Source organism: Colobus angolensis, unplaced genomic scaffold (assembly GCF_000951035.1).
Source record: "Colobus angolensis palliatus isolate OR3802 unplaced genomic scaffold, Cang.pa_1.0 Scaffold436, whole genome shotgun sequence".
NCBI lineage: Eukaryota > Metazoa > Chordata > Mammalia > Primates > Cercopithecidae > Colobus > Colobus angolensis.
The window spans coordinates 2,991,786-3,013,488 of record NW_012117777.1 but is presented as its reverse complement, the minus strand read 5'-3'; the positions used below and the strand labels follow the sequence as shown (position 1 = coordinate 3,013,488).

Genomic DNA, 21,703 nt, shown 5'->3' with positions numbered 1-21,703 from the left:
GTTAGCCAGGATGGTCTCGATCTCCTGACCTCGTGATCCGCCCGCCTCTGCCTCCCAAAGTGCTGGGATTACAGGCTTGAGCCACCGCGCCCGGCTCCTATGACCTTTTAATAAGACCTTCAGTAGTCTTTCTTGCTTTCTCATATTACAGAATGTTCTAGGTTCAGCTTGCACATTTCTTGCTCTAGACCTCAAACCAGCACTTTTGCCAGGAAGTCCTGTTTGTTTGTTTTTTTTCTTTTAGTGGGAAATGGTATTTTATTCAATTATTTTATACTGATTTGTGGAAGAATGTAAAGAGCACCCAAGTTACAACTATTAAGATCTCAGGCTGGGCACGGTGGTGCACACCTGTAATCCTAGCACTTTGGGAGGCCGAGGCAGGTGGATCACCTGAGAGGTCAGGAGTTCATGACCAGCCTGACTAACATGGTGAACTCCGTCTCTATTAAATACAAAAAAAAAATTTAGCTGGGCGTGGTGACGCATGCTTGTAATTCTAGCTACTTGGGAGGTTGAGACAGGAGAATCACTTGTGCCTGGGAGGCGAAGGTTGCAGTGAGCCAAGATTGTGCCATTGCACTCCAGCCTGGGCAGCAAGAGTGAAACTCCATTTCAAAAAAAAAAAGATCTCAGTGACGTAACATATGAGTATTTCTCATTAACTCTGCATGTTCAACATGGATAGGACTCAGACTCATGGGGCTTTCTCTCCACACGTGCTTCAGTAGTTGTTGCAGCAGTCAAAGGGCAACATGGTTAATAAGGCACTGGCTGTCCGGGCGCGGTGGCTCACGCCTGTAATCCCAGCACTTTGGGAGGCCGAGGCAGATGGAACACAAGGTCACAAGATCAGGACCAGGCTGTTCCACCATGGTGAAACCCCGCCTCTACTAAAAACACAAAAATTAGCCGGGTGTGGTGGCGGGCACCTGTAATCCCAGCTACTTGGGAGTCTGAGGCAGGAGAATTGCTTGAACCCAGGAAGTGGAGGTTGCAGTGAGCAGAGATCACGCCACAGTACTCTAGCCTGGTGACGGAGCGAGACTCCACCAAAAAAAAAAAAAAAAAAAGGGCACCGGCTTTTAAAAGCATGTGCCTTCCTTGAATGTCACAGTAGTGGATAATTTTTAAAAATCAATTTTAAAAAACCCCAAAAACGTGTCTGACTGAAAGTGTCAGCTGCCATTTTGTGTGTTGACTAATGCAAGTATCATGACTGTGCCTTAACTTCAAATGGAGGAGGAAAGTACCATCCTCCCATGCGTCCAAAAAGGGGGAGTTACCACAGCATGCTTTCTGGTCATCAATTATTCAGCGTCATCAGACAATCCAAAAGTCTCCTCTGAGTGATGCTAAGTATTCTAAATATCAGGGAGGAGATGCTCATAAGTAAGCTGTCACCCATACCCAGTATACAATTATGGAAAAGGAATAGGATAATCAGAGCAAACCCTCTCATTCAGAAGAGGAAGCAGTGCGGGACAACAGTTTTTAATCTAGAGCCATTCTGAAATCCAAATAAGTGGCTGTCTCAAGGATCCTCAACTCAGGGTAGAGAGAGTTTTGTGATTGCTTCCTTCTGGTCTAGGAAAAAGATTTCCCAATCCATTGTTCTTTATGGCTGTGCTTCGACCCCCAAGGATATTCTTCTTTGTAAGATAATTTTTTTTTTCTTTTTTCTTTTGAGAGAGGGTCTCGCTTTGTTGCCCATACCAGAAGGCAGTGCTGCTACAGCTCACTGCAGCCTTGACTTCCCAGGCTCAAGCGATTCTCTTACTGGGACGACAGGTGCGTGCCACCATGCCTGACTAATTTAAAAATTTTTTTTAGAGACGGTGTCTCACTATATTGCCCAGGCTGGTCTCAAACCCCTGAGCTCAATCCAAAATGCTAGGATTACAGGCATGAGCCACTTCACCTGGCTAATTTTTCTTTTTGTTTTAAAGACAAGATCTTGCTGTGTAACCCAGGCTGAAGTGCAGTGGTATGTGATCACAGTTCACTGCAACCTCTGTGCCCTGGGCTCAAGCAGTCCTCCCACCTCAGCCTTCCAAGTAGCTGGGACCACAGGCGCATACCACCACTCTCAGCTAGTTTTTTTGTGCATTTAGTAGAGACGGGGTCTCGCCACATTGCTTAGGCTGGTCTCGAACTCCTGAGCTCAAGTAGTCTGCCTGCCTTGTCCTCCCAAAGTGCTGGGATTACAGGTGTGAGTCACTGTGCCTGGCGTAATTTTTCATATTTGTAATTTTTAGCCTGCACAATTTTATATCAAGAAAGACATTTAATTAACCATTTCATTACTGTTGGACTTTGAGCTTGGCTGCAGGTTTTATGGTCATTTTAATGAAAGCAATCTTAAATATTTATATAAACAGTGTTTCGAAATCATTTACATTATCTCCATATTATGATTTGTTAAAGCTGAAAGGATTGTGTATTTCACTTAGGTTCTGCTCCCTCATTTTACAGACAAGGAATCTGATTTTGAGTAGTATTTCTGCAGTTACGTGACTTGTAAGTGCACAGATAGGCCTTGCATCTAGGCAGTCTGGCACCAGAGTCTGCTCTTGACCATTGTACTCTTGTGTGTCTCTGCTGAATTAAGCCTTAGTTAGCTAAGATACCGCCACTTCAAAGAGTGTTTTTAAAATTAGAATGCTTTAGTAACTTTCCATGTTGAGCATTTTTCTATATGAAAATGTGTTATCCAACGATGTTTTTTCCTTAGTTTGTGGTCTATCATCTGGAAAATTTGGGACATTACTTAGTGGTTCATGGGACACCACTGCTAAAGTCTGGCTGAATGACAAGTGCATGATGACCTTGCAGGTACAGTAGTTCTGTGTAAATATTCTAAAGAATAATTAAATTGAATGATTCTGTGGCAACTTAAATTGATAGCCATTTTACTCACAGGGTCATACAGCTGCAGTGTGGGCGGTAAAGATCTTACCTGAACAGGGCTTAATGTTGACTGGATCAGCAGACAAGACTATTAAACTGTGGAAGGCTGGAAGATGTGAGAGGACTTTTTCAGGTAAGATCAGGGTAGACAAGTTTTATAATATCATTGCTTTTTATTTGCTCAGATATATTTTCTCAGAAGTTTAAAAGCATGAAAGAAAACATTAGTATATTTAAGCTACTAATTTGAGTTAATGTAGTTTTTCTGATGAGTTAATATCTAATACCTTTAAAAAAAGATATAATGAGACCTCTCATAAAACAGCCAGGTGTAGACTGATAAATAGCTGTCTGATAAGCTATATATAATATGTGTATGTGCTCTGCATATATGTATGTAATTTTTGGTACATAGTTATATTCTTGGTTGTCATTTTAATACTTTTAGCCTGAAACTTCTAAACATAAGCCTTATTGATGGTCAGCAGCAGTGTTATCTTCATATATGGAAGAAAGCATTATTAATGTCTTTATATTGAAGCACATTGTTTATAATGGATTTCAGGCTTTGTTTATGTTGTGGTTTATGGTGAGTATTCTTTTTAAGCCCCAGCTATTAAATAATGCCAATACTGATGCATCTGCTATCTAATAGTAATGTCACTGATTTATTTGTAGAGTACTTAAATTTTTACTGTGAATTTTAATTGGTGTTGTTTTTCCTCTCTTTTTGAATTTTTTCCTTAAAAGTTGGTAACCACCCTAGATAATATGCAAGAAGTCCCTTTGTACAGATAAAAGTGTCTTTTGGCTGGGCGTGGTGACTCACACCTGTAATCTCCGCCCTTTGGGAGACTGAGGTGGGTGGATCACTTGGGACCAGGAGTTCGAGACCAGCCTCGGCAGCATGGTGAAACCCTGTCTCTATTAAAAATATAAAAAAGTCTGTGCGCGGTGGCTCACACCTGTAATCCCAGCACTTTGGGAGGCCGAGGCGGGTGGATCACAAGGTCAAGAGATCAAGACCATCCTGGCCAACATGGTGAAACCCTGTCTCTACTAAAAATACAACTGGGCATGGTGGTGCGCACCTGTAATCCCAGCTACTCGGGAGGCTGAGGCAGGAGAACTGCTTGAACCCGGGAGGTGGAGGTTATAGTGAGCCGAGATTGTGCCACTATACTCCAGCCTGGCAGTGGAGCAAGACTCTGTCTCAAAAAAATAAAATAAATATAAATAAAAATACAAAAAAATTAGCCAGGTGTGGTAATGCACGCCTGTAATCCCAGCTATTCGGGAGGCTGAGGCACAAGAATCTCTTGAATCCTGGAGGCAGAGGTTGCAGTGAGCAGAGATATCTCCATTGCACTCCAGCATGGGCAACAAAGTGAGACTCTATCTTACAAAAGCAAGAACGAAAAACAAAAAAAGTGTCTTTTGATGGAAAGTGGATGATGACTAAACATCCTTCTATTTCTGCTTCAATATATATTATATATATGTATCAATCATTATTAATCTTTGTTAGCTAATCTAAGTCAACAAATACTGAACATAGGAAATCTGACTTCTGATCTCCTTCACAAGCTTCAGAGAATGTTTTGTTCTTAAATTTATGGGCTATTCTTTGTTTATATTTCTGTTATGTTTGAATATTAATTTATTTTATAAGTTACTCTTGTTATTGGGGAAGAAAAATTAAAAATGCATTATCAGGTGGATGAATTCTTGGGATCAAAATACTATTTCTAGAGGTTTTTGGAGAAGACAGGATGAATATAAAATAACTTCCCAAGACTGATGATAAAAAAATATTGCTAAACCTTAAATACAAATTTTGGTTACCAGGCTTTCAACAGAAAATAAGATTTCTCTAACTTGAAAATTAATTTTTACTACTCACTGATATGTTTTATAATGTTTGTAAAATATCTAAAGCCATCAGCCAAATTATCTGTTTTATTGATATGCATTATTGTTTTTTAATGCAGGGCATGAAGACTGTGTAAGAGGTTTGGCAATTTTGAGTGAAACGGAATTTCTTTCCTGTGCAAATGATGCTAGTATTAGAAGGTGGCAAATCACTGGCGAGTGTCTTGAAGTATATTATGGACATACAAATTATATTTATAGCATATCCGTTTTTCCAAATTGTAGAGGTAAGGTTATATTATGTATTTAATGTTTTGTATTGAGCATTATTCCGTTCCATTTGTGAGATGGAGGGAGGAGGGCTGATTACTGTCTGTGGGGACTTGAATAATTTAGTAAATTTATTTCATAAGTATCTTTCTCCTGTTTACAAAAAAGAAAATTGTATGGTGATCTTTATATTAATTCAGATTACATTGTTGTGTTGTAAAAAGTTCTTGGGTATCTGAAGAAAGACTTTGTAAGATGTGACATGAATAAAAAATGTGATTTTGAAGTTGTATATGTTGTAGGTGACAAAACATATGAAATTTAAAACTGTAATTTTAAAACTCTTTGGGTTTCAGAAAGTCAGTGTATCCGGAAAGATGGTATGTATAAATGTACTTAATTTTATTTATTCGAACTAATACTTCCTATATTCATTAATTTTAGACTTTGTGACAACAGCAGAGGACAGATCTCTGAGAATCTGGAAACATGGGGAATGTGCTCAAACCATCCGACTTCCAGCTCAGTCTATATGGTGCTGCTGTGTGCTCGACAATGGTGACATTGTTGTTGGTGCGAGGTATTTATATCCTAGTCAGTTATTAAATGTTATGTGTCTAGGCCTTCAGTAGGCACTAGAGTGTACAGAGATAAGCCATGAGGAATTTGAGGTGTCTTGGGAAGACTATATGGACACTTCAATTACTAAGCAAAACAGTAGTAGATTTTATAGCTTTCACACTAAGTGATGCATGATATACCGGTACTGTACTGCAATTGTGCAGTCAAGATATTGACTACAAAAGAAGTTAGAGAAGGTAGAGATTGGTGTGGGAAAACTTTCTGTAGAAGAAGTTTGAATTGGATTTTGGAAGATTATGAGTAAGAAAAGGTACACGAATTTTTGTCAAAGCTAAGAGTATAAGTTTCCTTAGTGAGAATGAATGCAGCATGCCTAGGAAGTGAAGGAAAATGGTGGAGTACTGATGCTGGGATAATAGGTACAATGGGGCTTAACTGTGGAGAACCTTTAGTGCTTTCATGCCAGGCATTTTTTAGATTCATTGCTTGGGGTTAAAGGGTTATGGTTCTTGAGCAATAAATAGAATTGAAGCAGAACTTACGAATTATTACATGTGTAGATTGGATTTAACTACTGGTGACAATGGACAGGAAAATGTATTAGAAAGCAAATACAGTAGGAGTGTGAAGTTATAAGACATTGGCCCCACAATGCTAATGGGTAGGAAATAAATAAATGAGATAATCCAGAAGGAAAACAGTCAGAAAAACGATGAAAGAAAAGGATAAACTTCAAACTGTTGGTGATTGGAAGTCCCCATTAATAAAAATAGAGAAGTGGGAGAATTAGTTGGGTACAGAAGGTGATAACTGTGGCCTTAGACTTCCTGAGGTCTGCAGTGGTGGTGAGCCACACTCATGCCAGTGGATCATGGTCATTTGAACTGAAGCCTAGTATAAGAACTGAGGCTAAGATAAAGATTTTGCAAAGCTTCCAAAAGCAAACCATAGAACACCATTCTCTGAGAGAAGAAATATAGAGGAGGAACAGAAGACTAAGAACTGAGTTTTATGATACACCATTAGTAGAGAAAAAGAAGCTAGTAGGTTAAACAGAACAAAGCAATTCAAATGTTGAAATTTCTAGGAGACAGAAAAGGAAAGATTTTGGAGGGAGATTATTATCAGTATCAAAAAGTGTTTGAGGAATCAAGGAATGGTAAGTTTGGAAAGCATTTGGATTTGGTTTGAAAGATGTTATTAGTGACTTTTGGCATCAGTCACATTTTGAATAGAAAACGATAGGAAAAAAGGCAAATAAGAGGAAATAAAGGGTTGGAGGAGATGGATGAAGGATCATAGACTACTCTATAATGCTACTGTAGCATTGAAAGCAATAAGAAGGCCAGCTGCTGTGGCTCACACGTGTAATCCCAGCACTTTGGGAGGTCGGGGGAGGATCGCTTGAGCTCAGGAGTTCGAGACTATCCTGGGTGAGCTCCCGAGACCCTGTCTCCACAAAGAAAATTCTTTAATTAGCTGGGCGTGGTGGCATGCATCTGTAGTCCCAGCTGCTCAGGAGACTGAGGTGGGAGGATTGCTTGGGCCCGGGAATTTGGGGTTGCAGTGAGCTGTGATTGCCACCGCTGCACTCCAGCCTAGGTGACAGTGGGACCCTGTCTCAAAAAAAAAAAAAAAGAAGAAAAAGAAGGTGACAGCTATAAGGGATAGAAGGTCTAATAAAGTGAGTGTTTTATTTTTTGGCTGGGACAGGGGGTGATTTATAGGCTTAGTTTTTTTCCCCCAAGCATACTTGAAGTTGAAGAAAAACCAATAGAAAGAGTGATACACATGTTTGTGGATGATTAAGTTAGAAACAGGTTTCCTGTAGAATGGGCCAGGATTAATACAACTGGAAGTGTCTAATTTGCTTCTCCTATCTCAAAATTGAGAATTAAGAAATCGTGGAGATGAAGTAATTTTTCTGAGAAAAGAGATTAAGGATGGCCATCTAATCCAAACATTAGGCCATTTTTTTTCCCCCTTGATTGAAGTTACATTGCTAGTTACTGGCATAGTAAAGGAAGACCATATTTTTCTACTGAACATCTGCTAATTTTAAGCCCTACATTGGGTCTTTGAGCCCTTTATAAACTAAACTAGCCCGCTACCCTTCTCTATATGGTAATAACTATATAATATTGACTTTAAAACTACATACTATAGCTCTAGATTCTTACGATGGTAAATATTTAACTTGGAATTGGAACTTGTATAAAATACATATTTCTCTGTTCTTTGTCAATAATTTCTCTATTAAATAGTTGACATAATAGTAGTATGTGCTGAAGTCAGCACAGTGCTGTAATCAGCAATTAATACATGCTAATGTTTCTCATTCACAAATACAGATGATTTTTACTATGGATCATTCAGGTGTGATAATGTTAATGTATTATGGCAATGACTTTTAAAATCAGTTTATTTTTCCTTACAGTGATGGCATTATTAGAGTGTTTACAGAATCAGAAGATCGAACAGCAAGTGCTGAAGAAATCAAGGCTTTTGAAAAAGAGCTGTCTCATGCAACCATTGATTCTAAAACTGGCGATTTAGGGGACATCAATGCTGAGCAACTTCCTGGGAGGGAACATCTTAATGAACCTGGTAAGTATTTTATTGTACCTAGTAGGAAAAATTCACCATATTTGGCTTTTGGAATAATTAAGAGAAGAAAAATAAATGTTGTTTTGCTGGTGTTTTAGTGTTACTCTTATTGCTAGATGCTGATTTTTGAGAATTTCTACTATTATACATAATCACTGTGAGAAACCATGTTCTTGCCTCTGTCTCACAGTAGACTTTGAATTAAGCTTCTCATAAACAGGAATTAAAAAATAAATCTCCCAAGACTTAGACCATTTACAGTAGGCATTCAAAAGGCACTCATTTGATACTTTTTGGTTGGTTGGATTCTCTAAGAGGGGTTGTACAAACTGAATATTAAAACGAGTTTAAATACATAATTAGCCAGGTGTGATGGCATGTTCCTATGGTCCCAGCTACTCAGGAGGCTGAAGTGGGAGGATGGTTGAGCCCAGAAGGTCGAGGCTGAGCTGAGACCACACTATTGCACTCCAGCACAGGTGACAGAGTGTGACTGTGTCTCAAAAAAAAAAAAAAAAAAAGAGTTTAAATCAAGCATTGTCTGTGTAATGAGTTGGGAATCATTTGAGTTTGAAATCAGAAGACAGTAGTCATCTCAAATGAAATCTTGTGTTGGATATATTCCTTGACTGCATAATTATACCAGTGCTTCTAAAAGCTTGATTCATAGACCTCTGGGGATTCTGAGATCCTTTCAGGATGTCCATGAGGTCAAAACTAATTTTTGTAATACTAGATATTATTTGAATTTTGTACATTGTGTTAATGTTTGCACTTATGGTACAAAAACAGTGGTGGGTGAAACCATTGGTTCATTAGTATGTAAATCAAGGCAGGGCGCATTAAGCCATTCTGGTAATGTTCTATTTGCATGCAGTTGTAGTTTTTTTTTAAAAAAAAAAAAAAACGGTTTGCCATTAAGCATGTCCTTGATGAGGCATTAATATTAAGAATTACAAATTTTATTACATTTTGACACGTCTTTTTAAATATTCTGGGTAAGAAAACATAAAGTAGACATAAAATAAATCAAAATACTACGGTGTCTCAAAGAAAAGAACTTGTGCCGTCATTTGAGTTGCAGGCCAAACTGCCAGTTTTTTCATGGAGTGCTATTTTTATTTGAAAGACTGACTATGGTTATTTAGGCTTTGGTATTTGGCAGGCTTTTTTGGAAAATGAACAAAGTGAGCATGTTCCCTCAAGGAAAATAACTGACAATATATGTTGCCAAAGATAATATTCAAGTGTTTGAGTGAAAATTGAAATTTGGGAAAAATGTGTCTCCAGCAGGAACTTAGTAGCTTCCCATTTGTATTGATACCATTGATAATATTAATAAATGCCATTTTTAAATGTAGAATAATAAACTATATAAATATGCAGAAGATCTGCGTAAGTCATTGAACCATTATTTTCTGTATGACTAATATCTCATACCAACTCAGACATGGGTAAAAGAGCCATTCAAAGTGCAAGATGGCCGGGCACGGTGGCTTATGCCCGTAATCCCAGCACTTTGGGAGGCCAAGGCGGGTGGATCACGAGGTCAGGAGATTGAGACTATCCTGGCCAACATGGTGAAACCCTGTCTCTACTAAAAATATAAAAACAAAATTAGCCAGGTGTGGTGGCAGGCGCCTATAGTCCCAGCTACTTGGGAGGCTGAGGTGGGAGAATGGCATGAACCCGGGAGGCAGAGATTGCAGTGAGCCAAGATCGCGCCACTGCACTCCAGCCTGGGTGACAGAGCAAGACTCGGTCTCAAAAAAAAAAAAAGTGCAAGATAGACCAGTGGATTTTAGTGTAATAGAGCATGAAAAACTCATTGATGCTGTGTCAGATTGTACATGATAAGCTTTAAAAAACTAGTATTTCTGGCCTATCCACATTTTCTGAAAAGACTTGTCTTCTCTTTTTCAACTACCTCTGTGTGTTAGGCTAGATTTTCTTTATGTGGTCAACCAAAATAACAAATTGAAACAGATTAAGATGGGGTAAGAGGGGAGATTAAAGTATGATGGACTAGGCCAGAGCCGGCATATATTACACCCACCTAGATTCCACTGACTATTATTACTCAGTAATGTGACATCATGTGACTGCCCGATGCAAGGGGACTAGATAATGTAGTCTCTGGCTAGACAACTACAGCTGTATCCAATGGAAGAAGAGCATGATTCTTTGGAGGATGGATAGCTGTCTCCGCTACTAAAGGCCTTGTTGAGAACGTGACATTTGTGTAAAGTCATTAAAGAGGCAAAGGAGCAAATACTGCCAATATCTGTGTAAAGCGTATCATAGACAGAATAAACAGCTCTATGGCTGAAATTGGCAGATGAAGGGACAGGGAGAATAGTAGAAAGTAAGATCAAGGCCGGGCGCGGTGGCTCAAGCCTGTAATCCCAGCACTTTGGGAGGCCGAGACGGGCGGATCACGAGGTCAGGAGATCGAGACCATCCTGGCTAACACGGTGAAACCCCGTCTCTACTAAAAAATACAAAAAACTTAGCCGGGTGAGGTGGCGGGCACCTCTAGTCCCAGCTACTCTGGAGGCTGAGGCAGGAGAATGGCGTAAACCCGGGAGGCGGAGCTTGCAGTGAGCTGAGATCCAGCCACTGCACTCCAGCCTGGGCGACAGAGCGAGACTCCGTCTCAAAAAAAAAAAGTAAGATCATATAGGATAGTAGGGACAATTTATATTTGGTCTTGTATACTACTCAAGAGTTTAGGCTTTTACCAAGTGAGATTAGAAGCATTGATGGGTTTCAAGCAGAAGAGTGTCAGGACCTAGTTAAACTTTTGAAAAAATTCCTGAGGTTGCTGGGTGGAATATACACTGTCAGGGGCCAAGAGCACAAGTAAGAGGCCGTTGAATCAACCCAACTGAGAAATGATGGTGGCTTGGACCAAGGGATGATGATGGAGATGTTAAGGAGACAGTTTTCTGGATATAAAGAATGAGCTGGGCTGGGCGCAGTGTCTCAAGCCTATAATCCCAGCACTTTGGGAGGCTGAGATGGGCAGATCACAAGGTCAGGATAACCCCGTCTCTACTAAAAAAATACAAAATACTAGCCAGGCGAGGTGGCGGGCACCTGTAGTCCCAGCTACTCGGGAGGCTGAGGCAGGAGAATGGCGTAAACCCGGGAGGCGGAGCTTGCAGTGAGCTGAGATCTGGCCACTGCACTCCAGCCTGGGCGACAGAGCGAAACTCCGTCTCAAAAAAAAAAAAAACACTGAGCTGATAGAAGTAGCTGAAGTGGGTGCTGAGAAGTAGCTGAAGGAGCTATGGGGTTGAGAGAAAGGTATCAGACTTTCCTACTTTTCAGCTTGAGCCACTGGATTAATGGAGAGCCATTTATGGAATGAAATGTGTTAGGAAGATACATTCACTAATAAAACTTGTTTTATTTTTGATGGGCCGGTTGCTTCCTAGTAGAATCACGTTTTGTTAACCTTCCTTTGACTAATAGTATTTCCTTCTAACTGTTATTTTTTTTGGCCACTTTCTAGTAAAATTACATTTTTAAATATTTAATACAATTTTATTTTAAAACAAAATCCATATTCTCTTATGTGTAAATTTTAATGTTAAGAATTTTCTGTCTAAATGTTTTTCAATTTTACACTGCCATTCTACTTTTGATTCTTAAAATTTTTATTTTAAGGTACTAGAGAAGGACAGACTCGTCTAATCAGAGATGGGGAGAAAGTCGAAGCCTATCAGTGGAGTGTTAGTGAAGGGAGGTGGATAAAAATTGGTGATGTTGTTGGCTCATCTGGTGCTAATCAGCAAACATCTGGAAAAGTTTTATATGAAGGGAAAGTATGTCGACTTCTACTTTCTAATTACTGTTATCTTAAATCATTAGGCAAATTAAAGGTTTCCTTTGCCCCATAGTGATAAAATTTTCTTTGTTTTGACATTTAAAAATACATTACTGTGGGATAATAATCTTTTTTTTTCCCTGTCTTGAAATAGATACTTTAAAAGTATCTTTCCATGTAGTGAGAGCTACGTTTGATAGACAAATTAGCAATTGTCTGTCACTTAGTAGTTTCTATACAAAAGCTGTTCCCAGCCATTTTGTATTGGGAGCTTCTGTGCCACCTTTCATCTAATACCTCATGCCTGGCTATATTTAACTTGACAAGACATGAGGGACCCTGCAGGGCAGTGCTTAAAATGCTGGCATGTTTTGGTGAGTAGGGCACAGTAACAGCTAATAATTTTGACCTTGGTATCAACCAGTTGGAAACTCTCCTTTGGCTCTAGAATTAATATGTAGTTGTAATCCATCCTTCATCCTCACTCCCATCCCCTAATGAAATACTAATTTTGCATCACATGCAGATGGGGGCTATTAATCTTTATCTGCCAAAAAGGAAGATTTTAGCACTGTACTTTGGAGAAAATTTAAGTACTATAATTATTAAAATAAAGAACACATCTGTGTTATCTTGTATGTTATTAATATATGTGAACAGATAATAAACATGTGTCTCCTTTTTATATTCCTACTTTAGGAATTTGATTATGTTTTCTCAATTGATGTCAATGAAGGTGGACCATCATACAAATTGCCATATAATACCAGTGATGATCCCTGGTTAACTGCATACAACTTCTTACAGAAGAATGATTTGAATCCTATGTTTCTGGATCAAGTGGCTAAATTTATTATTGATAACACAAAAGGTCAAATGTTGGGACTTGGGAATCCCAGCTTTTCAGATCCATTTACGGGTAAGTTAGTGTTTATATTGAGTCTTACGTAGTTCCATTAGTGTTGATTGATATTTTTGGTGTTTTCAAACACTCATGTGATTAGCTTTTTCAATAAATACCAACATCTACAGCAAGGTTTTACTTCACATTCGTATGTTTAAGCCTCAAATTATGTATTAATTCTGTATTTTACAGAAATAATAGTAAATTGTTGTCTTTCAAAAATGCAATCATACTATAATGGAATTTCAGTTATTTGAAACAAAAACAAACTTGTAAGTTCTTTTATATAGTGTTTCTTTTTAAAAATTATATTTTGGCAAAATTTAGTAAATAATTCTTTTTTCACGTGAGGCTAAATTGGTCAGTCATGCATCAAATCTAAAGGTGAACCCTGTGGGTAGTTTTAGTTTATATGTGATATATATTCTACCCGTTCATTTTAAGTTACTTGTTTGTAACGTCGTATGCAACATCTCAGATGTTATAAATGCAGTTAGGTGCTCATAACAGTCTGTAAATTGCTGGTGGTACTAGTCCAAATTCTGGCTCCTAAGAAGTGGAATCTAATCCTAGTAATATTAATGTGAGTTCTGGGGACTGATATAGGAGGAAATAAAATGCCTCCTCTAAATAACATTTTGAGATAGGCACTTGACTGTTAATGTTTTCCTCTCGTCATTTCTGATTCACATTTTTCATATGCTAGTGCTCTTCCTTGTTTAAAAGGACCTTATATTGTATTCCTGTCTCAAATCCTTCTGTAGATCCACCTTTTCTTCCCTGAAAGCTACTCCACATTCCCAAATTATCTCTTCTCCTTCTACTTCAAAATTTCATTGCCCATTCATATAATAAAACTAATGTTACCTGCATCTTGATTTAAATAGAATTATCAGGCCAGGTGCGATGGCTCATGCCAGCACTTTGGGAGGCCGAGGCGGGCAGATCACAAGGTCAAGAGTGCAAGACCAGTCTGGCCAACATAGTGAAACCCCATCTCTACTAAAAAAGAAATACAAAAATTAGCCAGATGTGGTGAATATGCGCCTGTAATCCTAGCTCCTTGGGAGACTGAGGCAGGAGAATCACGTGAACCCAGGAGGCAGAGGTGGCAGTGAGCCGAGATTGCGCCATTGCACTCCAGCCTGGGCGACAGTGCAAGATTCCGTCTGAAAAAAATAAAAAAATTAAAAAAAAAAAAATTATCAAAGTAACTCACTACTGAATTACAGATGATCTGATCCTCCAAATACTTGCACTTAAAAAGAAAATAAGTGCTTAATATCTGGATATTTTTGTTGTTGGAATTTTAGACTATAGTTCAAAAGAGTGAACACAGATTGTAGTACTGTGTAAGCTATTTTGCATGTGGGATACAGGAAAGGAATTAAAGCAGCTGACTTTGTCTGGAAACCTAGGAAGCACTTGGCTTGTTTTGCCCTTCGAAGACTCTTAACTTTATAAGCATCCTTACTTTTTTTTTGTTTTTGTGGACAACCTGATTATTTCCCTAGAGATACTAACAAAACATAGGCACATATGCCACACATTCGTAAATGTATAAATGGAAATCTCTTTCCTTTGTAGTTTTCATCCCCTTTCTAATTCTCTTCTCCAGTGGGTTGTAAGCTTCAGTGGATATTAGCAATTTTGTTCCCTACTGGATCCCCAGCACTGAGTCCATTGTTTGACACATGAATTAATGAACCTGGAGCTCTAAAAGATTAAACATTTAGTGCCTGTGGTTTTGATAACAACAACAGCAGGAATTCTTGTGAGTTTGTATAGGAACAGACACAGGAATTGATTGTATGTATATATATTTAGGTCAGATATCACCTGCAATTCTCTTTTGATATTTGAATTAAGCTTTAATATTTAAGTGCTGGGGCTAAGATATAATAAAACATTAAAGTTAAGAAAACAAAACTTGGATACTCATTAAAATTTCAGTTTTTTCCCAGCTATAAGACTTCTAACTATAGTTTCTGTCATTCTATCGTGAAAGTTTTGCTCTTCTGTTTTTCTCCAAATGTAGGTTCTTCTAAAACAAGCATTGTGCTGTTTGAAAAATTCAGAACTTTGGTGCACTTCTGCCTTTTCTTTGTTTTGCATGCACAGGTGGTGGTCGGTATGTTCCAGGCTCTTCAGGATCTTCTAACACACTACCCACAGCAGATCCTTTTACAGGTGGGATGCAGTTTTGATTCATGTATCTTTCTTCACTAAATGTATAGCATCTTGCATTACATGGCTTTACATCTTGGAGATGTCATCCAGTAACTGATAATTCCCTTATCTGTATTTTCAATTTTGATGGATCTCCTTTTCTTTAACTTCTGATTTTTGCTTTTTCCTGGAGTAGTTGTGTAGATTTCCTCATGAATTTTAAATAGCATATTATTAGAACTCATTGTTGTCTCCAGGAGTCCTTCCCACCAGGAGAGCAGTGTAGTTAAGAACATAGGTTTTAGAGTCAGACAAACCTTGGTTCAAAATTGGGCTCTACCACTTACTTGCTGTGAGAAGTTGGCAAGTTACCTAACCTGTCTGAGCCTATTTTTTTTATCTGTGAAATTAGATAATAGGGGAACCTACCAACCAAGACACAGCATGAGTGCTATCAGTGGCGAGATGCTACCAATCACGAGCAGAGAAGGAGCCATGTGAGTCCCTGCTATTGGATGGAGCAGTACAATCAAGAAGTCTCCCCAGGCATATTTTGACTTAACATGGAAGGAGACATTCCACCCAGCTACCCAGGAATAGTCTTCCTAATCTAAGTTATTAATGTCCTTCTTGAAGCCCTTGAAGTGTTGGTGTATCTCTTCAAAATGAATTTATTTATCAAGGTATGCATGCCTCAGCGTCAACACTACTGGAAAAAGTTGCCAGTTAGACTTTAAGGCAGCTGAAGAAGTTTCTATTTTCAGAATGGCTTTTGATACCTTATATTATGATGCTGTTGTTGGATCTTCAGACAGAGTTCCTCGACGGTATACTCAGTTTGGGAAGAGATCATAGCCTTTAGATATCCACTGGCCTTGCAGATTAGTACTGTGAGCTATAAAAATCACAATCTACAGTCCTCTCTAAGCCAGAGACTGGACAAACATACAATGTTAAGTTAGTGTCATGAAGTTGTGGATTGCTGTCAGTGAGCTTCCTTTTTCCTGTGAATGTTCTTGTGGCCCAGATGCAAATGGTTGTACAATGTGCATTGATAACCAGTAAATGAAAATAATTAACTATCGCACCAAATGCTGTGATGGTACAATGGCTGTTAAGGAAGTCTTTGATAACATAATGTGATTTCAAACGGTAGTAAGGATCTGAAGAGTAGATAAGATGGCTTTCTCTTTATCAGCAGTTCAGAAACAGTGATGCCCTGAAACTTAATACCAAGTGAGAATCCAAATCACTTTGGCAGCCTTTTTTTCTAGAACAGAAAGAACATACCAAGCTTCAACTAATACCAGCAAAGTCAAGAAAACTCCGGGGGCCATTATAACCAGAGTATATCTCACTCTTCCATAATGTCAGTAACTCAGAAGATGCAGTGATTATGCAGATATGCAAGATAGCATACACAATGTCCAAGAGAGTTAGGGTATCATTAGGATAATTGAATACCTTTTATATAAATATATAACAGCCTCTACCATATTGAGGTATGAAAATAAAATGGCATAATATGTGTAAGTGTTAAGCAAAATGCCTGGCGTGTATTTAGGCCAACAGTGTATGTTAGTCATTGTTGATGATGATGTTTTCCCAACTTTGTCAGTGGCACTGGGGCCAAAAGATTTTCCTGTCTGGCTACAACTTAAAGTCAATGTTAATTCTTCTTTCTTTCCCATATTAATTTATGCTGTCCTTAAACTGCTAATGTTTATTAGAATGATCTGGGAAGCTTGTTTAAATTACTTATCCCAGGGTTCTACAGCCAAGAGATTCTGATTCAATAGGTTAGTGAGGAGGTTAAAACTAAAACTATTCATGATCTGATCTCTCACCAAAGGATTCTAATTAAATAAATGACCTTGGTGGTAGTTTGATCTTAGATTTTTTTTTTTTTTTCGAGTCAAGAGTTTTGCTCTTGTTGCCCGGGCTAGAGTGCAATGGTGCGATCTCAGCTCACCACAACCTCTGCCTCGCATGTTTAAGCAATTCTCCGGCCTCAGCCTCCCAAATAGCCAGGATTGCAGGCATGCGCCACCATGCCTGGCTAATTTTGTACTTTTAGTAGAGACCAGGGTTTCTCCATGTTGGGCAGGCTGGTCTCGAACTCCTGACCTCAGGTGATCCGCCCACCTCAGCCTCCTAAAGTGGTGGGTTTACAGGTGTGAGCCACCATGCCTAGCGATCTTAAAGTTCCCCAAGTGTTTCTAAAGTGGAGCCAGGTTGGAGTACCCCTGGGTTATGGGTGGACTCTGGAAATCTGTGTATTGAAACTGTGATTCATTCAGGTGGTCAGAAAACCATATTTAGAAAAGTGTGAGACGGTACTTTACCTCTTAAGAGCTTAATGCCTTGGGCAAGTTATTCAGCCTTCTGCTTCTAAAATATTGTGAATTATAATGGTATCTTAGAATACTATAATGAATATATGCATAGAAGATGATTAGCTGGCATATGGTTAAATTTCAACAAACCCATTTACTCTGTGTTTCTCATTATTTTAATTAATCTTACTCTTTTTCTGGTTTTGCTTTTTTAATCTTGTTTGGCTTTTCTGTATGTGTTGCACCAATTATAACAACTCCTGGAGTGTAAATTGAGAGAGACTAGAACAGTAGCTCATTTTTCTTCTTCCCATAAAGGCTGATCCAGTATTCTGAATATCTCCAAATCCTGCTGATTCTCTCTCTGTACTTACTTTTTATCTTTCCTTCTTTCTATTTTCAATAGGACAGCCACAGGTATTATCTATAATAAAATGTGACTGGGCTGTTGTCATAGTATCTTTAACTTACCTGAGTCTTTTCCAATTGTCTTATGTGCTAGTTAGTCCCACCCCTTTACTTCAATAAAATAGCATTCACATTTCTTTCTGCAAACTTTTATTTCTCTCCAATCCACTTACATTTTTGTAATTTACTAAACTTCTACAATTATAATATATAAGATGTGTAATGTTTACTTTGTAGCTAACATTTATTGGGCACTTACGACATGCTCAGGCACTGTTCTCAGCATTTTTCTGTATTAAATTTATGGCATATTTATTATGTATAGTATGACACCATTGTGAATTCTGCTTAATAATGGAAATACGCAAAGGAGAGTTTGAACTTTATAATTTGCAGTCACCTTTGCTTACTAGGAGTATTATTGTATTGTAGGTGCTGGTCGTTATGTACCAGGTTCTACAAGTATGGGAACTACCATGGCCGGAGTTGATCCATTTACAGGTACATACTTTTTGTTTCTTTTTCCTTTTTTTTAGATTTTAAAAATTCATTGGAACTTTTATTTAATGAAAAGAGTAAGAAAATTTGTGTCATTTTCTTGGTTGAGAACTTTTTATGTAGTAAATCAAGACCAAACTTGTCTGGCTTTTCGAGTTTTCTCAGAATTGTCTCATACTACATATTAGAATCATCTGCGGAGCTTTCCAAACGTACTTCAGCCTTATCCCCAGAGATGCTTACTTGGTCTAATTCTGCTGTGAGTTAGGGACTTGGCAAAGGGTAGTTTTATAATCTTCCAGTGTGATTCTAATATGCATCTAGGAACAGAAACTACTGTTTTACTGTAGTAAGTCTGCTTTCCTCGCTACTATTACAAAGTCTATGTTTATTCTCATCTCTTCATTCTTACTTAATGTGTTGAGAATATTATTCACTGGATTATAAATTGGTCTCTTTGAGAAGACTCAGGAAAGAATTTGCTTCTGTGATTTAGGCTTGGAATAGCTATCATTCTTCTGAGCAACTAATTGTTTTTTAATCCTTAGTTATCTAGTCTACAGTCTGACATACCTAACTTGTTCATTGAATATGTGCTGGTATGTTTTCCTCTGTATTGGCTGCCAGTAAAACACAGAGCTAAATTTGTGGTTCATCTCTTTCAAGTTTGACAGATATCTTGGCATTTTTTTTTCTACTTAATTTTTATATTCTTTGTAATTTATATGAGAGAAATTGAGTAACATATATGTTATTCAGCATTAAAATAAACACCCATAAACCTACCACTCAATAACTAACCTAGCACGTGTTTTTATTTTTTATTACTTTTGAGATGGGATCTTGTTTTGTTGCCTGGGCTGGGCTCAAACTCTGGGGCTCACATGATCCTCGCACCTCAGCCTCCTGAGTAGTTGGGTTTACATGCGCATGCTACCATGTCCATCACTTGGCATGTGATTTTGTAAGCAATTTTTTAATTGCATAAGTAACATTGGTTAGCAATACTGACATATAACATAGTAACTCTAATTAAGATTATGGATTCTGGAGTGAGAATCTAAATTCAAATCTCAGCTCTACTACTTTTTATATGCTTGACCATGAACAATTTATTTGATGTGTCTATGCTTTTGTTTTTCTCATTTGCAAAGTTGAAGTAATATCTACTTCCTAGAATTAAGAGCTTAAAATTATAAAATTTATGTAAATAACTTTTTACCAAACTGATGCTTAGTAATTCTTAGCTGTACTTGTTAACAAAAGTTAACAGTGCTCCCTCCCATTTTCCAGAAGTTAGTTTTTAACAGTATGGTGTGTATATTGGAGCTTTATATACCTTAGTACAAGCTAATGTCACCTCTTGCCTAGAATAATGAAATAACTTCCAAATTGGTCTCTCCATGATCCATATTGCAGACAGTGATCATTTTATTGTTTACTCTTATGTTTATGCACCTCCCTCGATTAAAAAACTCTTCAGTGGCTTCCCAGTGAATATTTTTCTTTTGCTTTGCCTCACATTCCTCTCTGCCTTTCCTCTGTCCGGCCATACTGACTGGTGTCAGTTTCTTGAGCATGTAATACTGTTTTCTACCTCCAGAGCTTTGAACTCACTGTTTTCTTTTGACATACTTAAGTATTGCCCTTTGCCTTGTCATTTAGACCACAAATTATTGGCTGTTTTTCTGCCTTTTCTTTTTTACTTAATTGTGTAATACAGTATTAGATAAGCTCAGTGAAACTTTTCTGAACACCCACATATGTCCTTTGCTAGATCACCTACTCTTATCTTTCATTGCATCCTGAACTTTTCCATCAGGGAACTTTTCATTATACATATTTGGATGATATTTGATTAATATTTGCATTCTTAACACAACTACTAGACTATAATGACCCAGAATGCAGGCAGTGTGTGTATAGCTCATTTTTATGTCAAGAAAAATTTATTCTTTATAAACAGTATTAATTTTATACACCAGTCTCACTAAGTGTTTCATCTTTACCTTCATCCCTTTCTATTCCTGATATACTCAGAATATTAAAATCTTTTATTCATATTTTTGCACAGTACCTTAAATGTACATACATTAGAACAAAATGGGTTTACATTGATTCAGATTTGAAATTTGAGATGTAAATTAGATTTAAATTATACTTAATTGAAGTCACTTTATTCATTGAATATTGATGAATTTTCATCATGTGCCAGTTTGTTCATGATCAGATACTGAGCTTCTCTTAATATAATAGAAACTTAAGATGTGAAAAAAAGTGTAAAAGACTAGGACTTGGACGGGCCTGGTAGCTCATGCCTGTAAAAAAAAAAAAAAATCAGTCATGTCTCCATGATGAAGCTTTCATAAAAATCCCAAAGGTGGCTGGGCACAGTGGCTCACGCCTGTAATCCGAGCACTTTGGGAGGCCGAGGCAGGCAGATGACGAGGTCAGGAGTTCAAGACCAGCCTGGCCAATATGGTGAAACCCTGTCTCTACTAAAAATACAAAAATTAGCCAGGTGTGGTGGTACATGCCTGTAATCCCAGCTATTCTGGAGGCTGAGGCAGGAGAATTGCTTGAACTCAGGAGGTGGAGGTTGCAGTGAGCCGAGATTATGCCACTGTACTCCAGCCTGGGCAACAGAGCGAGACTCGGTCTCAAAAAAAAAAAGGCTAGGACTCCTCAGCAAACCACCATGGCACACATTTACCTATGTAACAAACTTGCACATCCTGCACATGTACCCCGAAACTTAATAAAATAATTAAAAAAAAAAAAAAAGACTAGGACTCCTGTCCTTCAGGGATTTATAACTTGGGAATTTATAAAGATGATTCAGAAAAAGATTAGAGCAAACGATAATGCCTACTACATCATTTGGAATAAGCGATAAAAGACATAAAAAGGGAGAGATCAGCATGCCTTAGAGCAGATGAGAATGGAAAGTTTCGTATAATTATATCGTATTCTGTGACATTTTTTAAAATGTATAATTTAGATTGAATCTTAGGCCAGGCTTGGTGGTTCACACCTGTAATTCAAGCACTTTGGGAGGCTGAGGTGGGAGGATCGCTTGAGCCCAGAAGGTCAAGGCTGTAGTGAGCTGTAATTGCACCATTGCACCCTGTCTCAGAAAGAAAAAAAAGAAGTAGAAACTATGAGATGATCTTGTTCTACATTTAAGCTTCCATTCCCCAAAGCAAAAAATATTATATCAATAAATATAAATTAACCAAAATATTGTGGATATTTTTCCCCTTGAGGTTGCTTGTTTATTGCATGCACTGAATAGTTGCATATCTCAATAATTGT

At 38.0% G+C, this 21,703-nt stretch overlaps 1 protein-coding gene across 1 annotated transcript in view; it reads left to right on the top strand.

Annotated features, from left to right (window-relative positions):
- PLAA (phospholipase A2-activating protein) overlaps window positions 1-21,703 on the top strand; it is a 43,171-nt gene that overhangs the window by 16,662 nt on the left and 4,806 nt on the right. The window contains exons 3-11 of the mRNA XM_011957116.1: window positions 2,735-2,835; window positions 2,923-3,043; window positions 4,902-5,069; window positions 5,497-5,632; window positions 8,072-8,241; window positions 11,914-12,071; window positions 12,773-12,992; window positions 15,099-15,167; window positions 18,323-18,391. Coding sequence (XP_011812506.1) covers window positions 2,735-2,835; window positions 2,923-3,043; window positions 4,902-5,069; window positions 5,497-5,632; window positions 8,072-8,241; window positions 11,914-12,071; window positions 12,773-12,992; window positions 15,099-15,167; window positions 18,323-18,391 — 1,212 coding nt within the window. The remainder of the gene's footprint in view (window positions 1-2,734; window positions 2,836-2,922; window positions 3,044-4,901; window positions 5,070-5,496; window positions 5,633-8,071; window positions 8,242-11,913; window positions 12,072-12,772; window positions 12,993-15,098; window positions 15,168-18,322; window positions 18,392-21,703) is intronic.